General features: G+C 42.9%; 1 protein-coding gene across 1 annotated transcript; it reads right to left on the bottom strand.

The window, feature by feature from the left end:
• Positions 1–56: 56 nt before the first annotated feature.
• RAP2C (RAP2C, member of RAS oncogene family) lies at positions 57–9,396 on the bottom strand. The gene is made up of 4 exons (XM_083796942.1): positions 9,240–9,396; positions 8,763–9,159; positions 6,633–6,952; positions 57–2,508 (listed from the first exon to the last, which is right to left on the bottom strand). The coding sequence occupies exons 2-3, from the start codon at positions 9,033–9,035 to the stop codon at positions 6,674–6,676; spliced, it is 552 nt and encodes a 183-aa protein (XP_083653068.1). The 5' UTR covers positions 9,036–9,159; positions 9,240–9,396; the 3' UTR covers positions 57–2,508; positions 6,633–6,673.

A 9,396-nucleotide genomic window follows, 5' to 3' on the forward strand; every position in this document is an offset into this window, starting at 1 on the left:
AGGCTTGTTTATTCAGCCCACTTCAGAAGAAATTGAACACAGACTAGTCACCCCAGTTTGGTAATACAGGTATCTATTTTATTAAAAAAGTTACAAACAGGTGGACTGTAGGGTTGTCTTACAAAATGACAAGAATGATTTCTACTGGAAAAAACTTTTTACAAAGCATTATAGGTAATTGTTCCATTTTTGCACTTGTTATTCCAGATTTCACCTATCACTGATAAAGATACAGTACATTAGATACATGATGTTAGGTTACATTTTTATTTGTAGAGCCCTACTGCAGTGATTTGAACAACTCCTAAACAGATGCCATAGTAAAGACAATACATATTTCATTTATTATTAGCCTCTTACTCTAATAAGCAACTTCACATGCAATCTATTGAGGAAGCCTAAAATAACTTTTGGTCCCTTTTTCCCCCCCAAAGTGTGCTGAAGAAACCATCTCTCGTTTTCCCAGTCCTGTCACTCTAAGCTAGTTCAAGTTTTTTTTTTCCTCTTTTTTTTTTTTTTTGCTGAGGTCGATGAAAATGAACACTGGCTTGATAGCTACCCATAGGAATGAACCACTGATTAATATTAACCAACTTCTCCCCCCTTAGACAAAGGAAAACTAAGATCTTTATGAATTACTTTTATTTCCTATTACTCCCTTACAACCTACAAAAAAAGTTCAACAACCACCACTTAAAAGTCTACTTTGAATACAAGGTTTGGTTTAATTCTGATATTAAAGTGCAAACCTAAATATTAGCCTCAGCCTGTTTATAAAGTTTGTACAAACAGGGGGGAAAAAAAATTCAAGTAACCCCACAGGAAAAGATCAGGTGTTTTGATACCCAAGCAGAAAACCTGATATTCTTTTCAGGATTCAAATTCAACACTGGATGTAGACTCAGAACCTTTATTTCTGCTAAACACTGTAAAGTCAGCCTGCATTATTACCAATAAAACACATTAATGTTGAGATACTGTACCGGTGATCTTTTATTGTTTCAAATGCCATCATCCACAATACATTTTGTGAGTTTTAAACTGCTTAACCTCATATATCCATCACTGCTTTTACTGGAGCTTTTCTCAAAGTTATTTAGCTATTACAGGGAAAGAATGTACATTTCTAGAAGCATGTTCAAATGACTAAAGCTGGGCTCCTAAAAACCTAGAACTTTGGTGCAGTAGGTGAGCTGCAGTTATTAAACTTCTGCAAAAAAAAAATTACACATTTTAAACCACCGCTAGAAAAAGCTCTCATGTATGCAACATGTTAATAAAACCGAACAAAAAGATTTCATCTGTTCTTTGTACATTTTCATTCTGCTCTTTATACCTGTGTTATTGTTAAAATTTTCAAGTATTCAGAGAAAATGTTGATCAGGTAAACAATATGGAAGGCAATGGCTGTTTAAAGCACGCTTGCAGTTAGTATCACTGAAACCTGGTGCTTTTCCCCTTGTTACACCAACTTGTCTCTAATATTAAACTTGCTTATTGGGAAAAAAAACTAAAAAGCAATTTGTGACAGTGCAAGAAAAACTTTAACAAATATTGCTTTAAAATATTATTCAGAAAGACAATATTAGGAACTATAAAATGTAAAGTGATCTTATTTGCATTAGATTTACATGTGCAGAGGTCTACAAGATGTCTCAATGTGCCAGGCAAAGCTGAGCTGACTCTGACTAGGCATACAGCCCATTTTGAAGGATACATTATCCCTTTTCAAAGGCATGAAGAAGCTACTTGTAAACAAGCAAGTTTAGAAACTCAGTAGGAGGAAAAGTGTGCTGCCATTCTGCAATGCTACAATTGTCATTTTTTTGATTAGATGAGTCTAAGAAACCCATGATTGCAAGAAAAGAAACATCAGCCGGAGACTTTACATCCCGTTCCAAGTGATCCCTATTGTCAAATCAGAGCGGTTAACAAACAATATCACAGCTGCATTTGCCAAGAAAAGGGATACTACATCCATACAGAGGTGCCCTCAGTATCTTTTCACGACACTGTCACACGTAAACAAAAAGTCTCAAAGAATGACCGACTACATTGTAGGAGAAAACTTTGCAAATAGAAATAAGCACTGATGCGAGGTAATATACAGAAGTAACCATTTGTTTAAGGCTCAATTTATTCTCCATTAAAACTCTCTTTTAAAAGGCATTGAGTAGGTAATACTGAGTTTAAGTATTTAATAAATACAAGTTCAGAAATTGATTAAAGAAATCAATTAAAATATTAAAAATGAACTCTTGCATATTAGCCATTATATGAACTTAGAAAGCTATAAAAGGACTGATAGATAAAGAACAGATTTTAAACTTATGGTAAACATGCTAAGCATTCTGATTAAGGTGTGTGGATCCTGGAGGCCACCAACCTTATGCACTTAGATGTATGGCAATGTGCTGTAATAGAGACAGGTTTACCAAGGCTCAGCTCTGCAACCTGGGCTGAAAGTTCTCCAAAGCAGCATCTGTGCAAGTTTCCTCTGAGTTTTATCTGAAATTTAAACAAAATAACCAATGAAAGCCACATTCAATACATGTTCAAAGTGAACTCAGCTTCTCCCATAGATCGAAACAACTCGTTGTCCACACTGGGCTTCAAAGCACTGCTTTACAGTGGCATTCTTGAACTACTTTTCATCTAATTCTGGTAATGTAAAAGGCAAGCAGGTAACAATAACCATTAACTTCCCAACAGCTGCCCTAAGGGATACTAAACTGCTTCTAAAGACCTGAAACCTCTAGGAAATTTAAGTTCTCCTGTACAGTGATGTATAGACTGGGCTTTGCATTGGTGGTAAGGAGGCACTACATCACTCAGCAACATTAAGCAATGGTATTTTACACAACTTCTGGGAACAGGCAGTGATCCAACTAATTCAGTTTTGACATCTGAGTCCTCAGCATTCAGATGCCCTAAATTACTACCAAAAAGCCCTTAGCATTTATCAGACTTAGCTTCAGCTGGGAGAATTGTATGCTGCTTTTCTTAATCAAGCACACAAAGTTCTACCAGCTTTGACCAATAAATCTTTGTATTTCTGATAATTTGCTTGCATTTCACAAGATTTATTGGCAGAGATCCTAAACAGCTCAGTAGAAGCTCAGAGTCTGTTGAAACCAGTCCTCCATATTCACGTGCATACATTTCATTAGAGTTTGACACTTGACTTTTGAGGGAATTTTGATGAGTCTACTGAGAAATTACTTCAAGTATAGAGAAGTCAGGACTCTACTTTTCCTACAATATTGTTTCTTTTCAACTCGTGACTTGTACCTCTCTGGCCTTACTTGCCCATGACATTCCTATACTATTCTCTATTCTCTTCTGTAAGCAGGCAGGAAGGGGTGGGAGATAGTAGACTAGGAGGATAATTTTGCCTGTGTTGCACAGCCACACAAACCAGAAGCCAGCATACTTTCGGTTTTCTCCCTAGAGAGAACTATTCCTTCACCACTTGCTAATTTCAGTTACTCATGATTGGAAGGGGCAGATATCATTAATCAGGATCAATCTTTCACCCTAACATCAAATGTTCTCCATCTGCTCAGTACCTCTTACAGAATACCTTTAACACCAACGCTGGAACAGGTACTGTATTTTAAATATGATGCAAAATAAAAAGACACTATCATACTGAAAATTCGAGAGAAATGCTGAGCAAGCAACAGAGGGCAGCTACTGGGAATCTCACATCTCTGAATGCAACAACGAGATGACAGAAGACCACTGCAGAAGCAGGAAAGGGAAGGAGGGGGAAACAGGATGCAAGAACAACACACATTTTAAAAGGAACTATGGGTTATTCTGATTATGTAGTTATGTTCCATCCTCCGTTTCACCGGAAGGACTGAAACAGCAATCTAAGCTCAAAAATACCTACTCAAAAAAAGAACCTACACAACATCCTACTTCACATACAGATTGAGGTACCAGTACTAAAAAGAAGTGATAACTGCTAGTTAAAACCGATACTGAAACAGCCTTAGATGAGCCTAGGCCCAGCACACACCCCTCCTCCCCCACACCCACTAGTTTCTCCACCTGAACTGTAGAAAAACTGTTTCTATATACCTCATCCTGAGGCGACTTACTGGTTCAGACCAAAGACTGCCCCAGACAGACAGGTTGCAGAATTCAGGTGTGATGATGTTGGGACAGAGGTATCGTTCAAGCCTGTTTCTTACTCACAGGTTTTTAGACAGCTGTTTTCACTATACCTAGGAGGGGTCACTGCTACAGCAGATGTTTGAGAAGCAGCAGTTGTCCCTTGGATCACAGATAAGAAGAACACTTATCCCTGCAGAGAAGATTACAGCTATCAGAAGACACCATCAGCAGCTCTCTCCTACACTAGAGCACATTAGACAGATCTTACCAGGCAGCAAAGGCTTATCATAAAGTTAATGAGATCCTACACCTACTCAAAGAACAAGGACAGAGTGGGAGCCAGGAAGAAGAAAATATCCCAAAAGCGTGAAGCTGAAGCGAGGTATTGGGCAGAAGCAGCATTTCCTGGAACCATGGAAGTATTTCGCTTCTAGAGGTTTTGTGTGACATGAGCAAAGCAGAATGAAGAAGAGATCCATATACCAGAAGCTTAGTATCCTCTATCTCAAGAGATCACAGACATAAAAATACAGATGTTTCTTGCAAAGCAAGAGCATGCTCTGCTTTGGAAGCTCATCAAATCTAGGCATAACTTAGAAGGACTCAAAGGAGTAACACATAGCTCCATTCCCCCTCAACTTCAACGTGAAGACTAAACTTGGTATTTAATGTTAAGTCCAGAACTGGTCTGGTTACACGGAAGCTTCCCTTAGCAGTAATCAACTCTGGAAGTATAAATTTCATGGATAAATGACCTGATTTTGTCAGAGTTGAAGATCGCAACCCGCACAAGACGAACCACTAGTAACCCCCAAAATTGCCAGAACTTCTAGCACGATACCTTAAGTTCTGATGCTCTGATTTGTGAATCTGCCTTAGAACTCGCTGAAACCGCATTACTGTAGGTGGTCCAAGATATTAACCCTGTACCACTTTATTTGTACTTCGCTCTCCTCCAATACAAGCAGTTTGCTCGCCTTTCAGCAAGAAAGCCTTGAACCTGTACACACCTCTTACATGCTGACAGCAGTCTTTCCTTATTTCACAGAATTAGAGATAAAAATATTGTCTGTTATCTTCAGCATGACAGTACCAGGGTCATGAGTACCTAAAATTTTATATTCACAAAGCACTTGATAACAATCTCAGAGACAAGCTCTGAGACTTCACTCTCTGACCTTACACTCCAGATTAAAGAGGATACATAGTCCAAAGCTTCCAGTAATAACCTATTTTCGCTCTTGTCACTCAGACACAAAAAGCTCCTTTGACTCCAGTTACTACCACGGCAGTCAGAGCCTAAGCTTTAATCAGTGTAGCTGTCAAGACAAGCAGTTCTTTCCCCTGAATTTTCATGCCCTCCCTCATCCCTGCACTTGCCCTTACAGATTACATCAAGTTGTTTGCCGAGACAGATCCAACAGACAACTGCAGGTCTGATGGACCACCTGGCTGCACTGAGAGCCCACGCAAAAAGCGTGCCGGTGACGTAGAAGAGCCCCTTGCAGCAGCACGGGTTCAAGCTGATGGTGAAACCGCACCCGCAACGGCTACAAGGAAAACAGAGCAAGGGTAACAGTGCCACCTCACACAGGAATGACAGCGCTGCTGCTTGCACGGGAGGAGCTGATCCATTGACACAGTCACATGAAAGGCAAGGACTGGTACAGAAAGACGACCACGCATGTGAAGGGCCAAGAGCAGCTACCCTGGCAGAAGAATCAAAGCAACACCCAAGACTAGTGAAGCTTTACTTCAGGGTCCCCTCTGAACACTGCACTCTTGCAACACCTTTTATGAGTCACTGGGAAAGGAAAGAGCCCTGCATTGGGAAGCCATTATCATGTGTTCTCTGCTCAGGAGTTTTTAGATGAAGAGCACTTTGCACGTGTCCTTGACTAGTATGTGTGGGCTTCAAGCCACTCCTTACAGCTCAGGGTAGTTTTCTTTTAAACTTACTCTGCTGATAAGGCAGAAATGTACTCTAAGTACACTCAGTTTCTGTACCACAGTTTTTGTTTTGTTTTGTTTTTAAACCCACCCGCTTTAAAAAAAAAAAAAGAGTCTTCTCAGAATAATTAGTGGAAAACTTGATCACAATACTCCTGTATAGGTCCAAAGTAATTCACATTAACTTGCAAATAATTCAGTATAGCAAGTGGAACCAATGAAGAATCCCACTGCAACATCACAAAACATTATTAAGGATACAGTAACGTCAAATACGGCAGTGACCGTCAAAATAGGTGAGGATGAGATCATACACTTTGTCTCGCTGCAAAATTGCTACAAGTAAAGGCAGTGTTCCCTGACTAACCCTAATGCAGTAATGCAAGAAGTCCATTGACTCAAGTACTTATGTGCCACTGAATCCACAAGTTTCCGTCTCTTCCAGAGGAAAGCTACCTCCAAGTTAGGCTACTTAATTTCAGACTCCTTGTCACATTTTATCTGCTACTTCAACAGCATGCTTATGCACCTCAATTAGTTATGACTGTTCAACCAACCTGCTCTGTATGGCCATGACTGAGGTTTTTCTTAATTTCTCTCACTGGACGATGCAAGTTGTACAACACTGATCTTGTTTTTCAGGCAGGGAGGCATAGTTCATTTGCCTGACGATCTCAGCAAACAGTTCATCCACCATTGTTTTGCTCTTGGCTGACGTCTCCATGAAGGGACAGCCCCACTCCTGAGCCAGAGCTCTGCCTTCTGCAGACAAGACCTCCCTCTCCGACTCCAGATCCACTTTATTTCCCACTAGGATCAGAGGAACTTTCTCGTATCTCTTCACCCGGACAATCTGGTCCCTCATTGGCTTGATGTCCTGATCAAACAATCCAAGCGGTTAGTACGTGCAAGCAATCATATGAAATTGCCATATAAACACTACAAAAGCACATTTTAATCAACCCTCACATGCTACTGAAAATTGAAAATATTCCAGGAGGTTTATTAAATTCATATCCACGTGGATCTAGAAATCAGAGACAGTTCATTACCCACTTTTAGTAAGCTATATGCATGTATATAAAATAAGAATTAAATTCTATAAAATGAACACATATCATACATAAGCAGAAAGCTACTACTGCACTCAGAAAGATTTTTGGTTCAGCCAGAGGAAGACACAGTACAGCTGTTTTGAAAAAGTTGATATCAGTTTTCTGAAAAATTTGTCTCAAGTCTAATGACAGCAAACCTGTAACATTAGCAACATCATACCCTTACACAATCGTTTAGGAAACCTGTATTGAGTTCACAGCTCGAGAAAGTTTGTAATTTAAATAGAGACTTCTCACTTCTGGAATGCTTAAAATAATTCATTGTGAACACATTTAATCACATGTAAGCAACCAAATCAGATGCTGTAAGAATACTGTATTACCTAGAGATGCATTTATTCAAGCCCGAGCTAATATTAGGAGTTTACATTTGAAAGTCTGAGTCAGCCTCCTCTGCCCCCTGCATGTTTTATGTTACTATCAGTGTCACTAAGTTCTACAAATTCTGGCATAGTTCTGAGACAAAGCAACTAAGCTTTGAAGTTATTACTGTGGAAAAGAACCATAGAGTGGTTTACGCCTACAGGTTTGCAGTAAACATGCTATAGACATACAACAATAACTAAATATTAACAGAGTGGATTACTAACTATACACCCGTTCCTTAAATAAGGAGGTCTCATTGGTCCCAAAAATGTGTGAAAATGAGAAGCATGCTAATGTCATTGCTGTTGCTTTCTAAAGAACGTCTTCAGCTTGTACTTGAGCTACATCGAGGTCTCTGCTAAGATAAAGTTTAGCCTTCAGCAGAAGCAAACATTCTGCTTCAGTGGGGGTGTGCAAGGTTCTGCCAAGCAGCTGGAATACACCCAACTCAGAAACTGAAGCCAACGCAGTAGTTGCAAATCCCTGTGCTGCATGCAGTGCTGCTAAATCCATGTGTTCCCCTCAAATAAAGCCTCATTTCGAGAGGCAGCTTAGACCGGTTACCGGCCAAAACATTTCAATTTTTTTCAAGAGTTTTACCAGTAGAAATGAAATCCAGACCCACAGATTATCACATATGGCTTGCTTCTCTTCTTCAGTACACCACCTACGCTGTGAAAGCATCGAGCTTATGCTGGACAGGAATATGTTTGGGGGGGAGGGGGCGGAAAATAACAGCTTATTTAACAAGTCGTAACTGAAGAACAATAATTCTCTCTTCAAAAGCAACTGAAGACAGATGCCTTTCAAGAAGGGGTGGGGGGGAAAAGGCGGAAGTCTCAATTTTAATACCGAGTGGTTTCTTCATAGAAGGGGATTGCCAAAACATTTCTATTAGGGAAGTGGGAGCGGGTCATTGTTCTCCAGCACTGCGTGGGATTTAACAATGGTGGCACCCCGATAAGTACCTGCAAGGCAAGCAGTTTTCCACCGGGAAGCAGGGCTCCTAAAGGCACTTTCGGGGGGGGGGGGGGGGACATTTTAACTCGCTGCCTGTTGGAGGAAGGCTGCGGGCACGGACGGCCAACCCTAAAACTTCCTCCTCGGCCCCGCGCCTTCAGCAGGGCCGGGCTGCGTGGGGCCGGCCGCCTCCTCTCCTCTCCCCTTCCTTCCCTTCCCTTCCCTCCCCGGGCCCGGCGGGGTTACCTGGAAGGACTGCTGATTGACCAGGCTGTAGACGAGGATGAAGCCCTGCCCGTTCTTGATGTAGAGGTCGCGCATGGAGGCGAACTGCTCGGTGCCCGCCGTGTCCAGGATCTCCAGCACCGAGGGGGACGAGTCCACCTCGATCTCCTTGCGGTAGAAGTCCTCGATGGTGGGGTCGTACTTCTCGATGAACGTCCCGGTGACGAACTGCACCGTCAGGGCGGACTTCCCCACCCCCCCGCTGCCCAGCACCACCACCTTGTACTCCCGCATCGGGCCCCGCAGCCGCTCCCCCGCCCCCCGCCGGGCCCGGGCCTAGGGCAGGCGGCAGCGCGGCCCTCGCATAGCCCCGGCCCGCCTGCGGAGAAGGGCGAGGCCCCGCTGCTCCCGCGACGGCCTGCAGGGGAGAACACAGCCGTTAGGGGCCGCCCGGCCCCGGCCCCGGCCCCGCCGCCGCCGCCCCGCTCCGCTCCTTACCGCCGCCGCCTCGCCTCACTCCATCGCGCCGCGGGAGCCGCCCGGCAGCGGCCGCCCCGCCCGGAACGGTTACGCTGCGGCACCCGCCGCGCGCCCCTCCCCGCCTCGCCTGCGCCGCGGAGGAAGGGGTTGCGTGTGGCACCGCGCCGCCGCCCCG

This window comes from Anser anser (genome assembly GCF_964211835.1).
Source record: "Anser anser genome assembly, chromosome: 13".
NCBI classification, from domain to species: Eukaryota; Metazoa; Chordata; class Aves; order Anseriformes; family Anatidae; genus Anser; species Anser anser.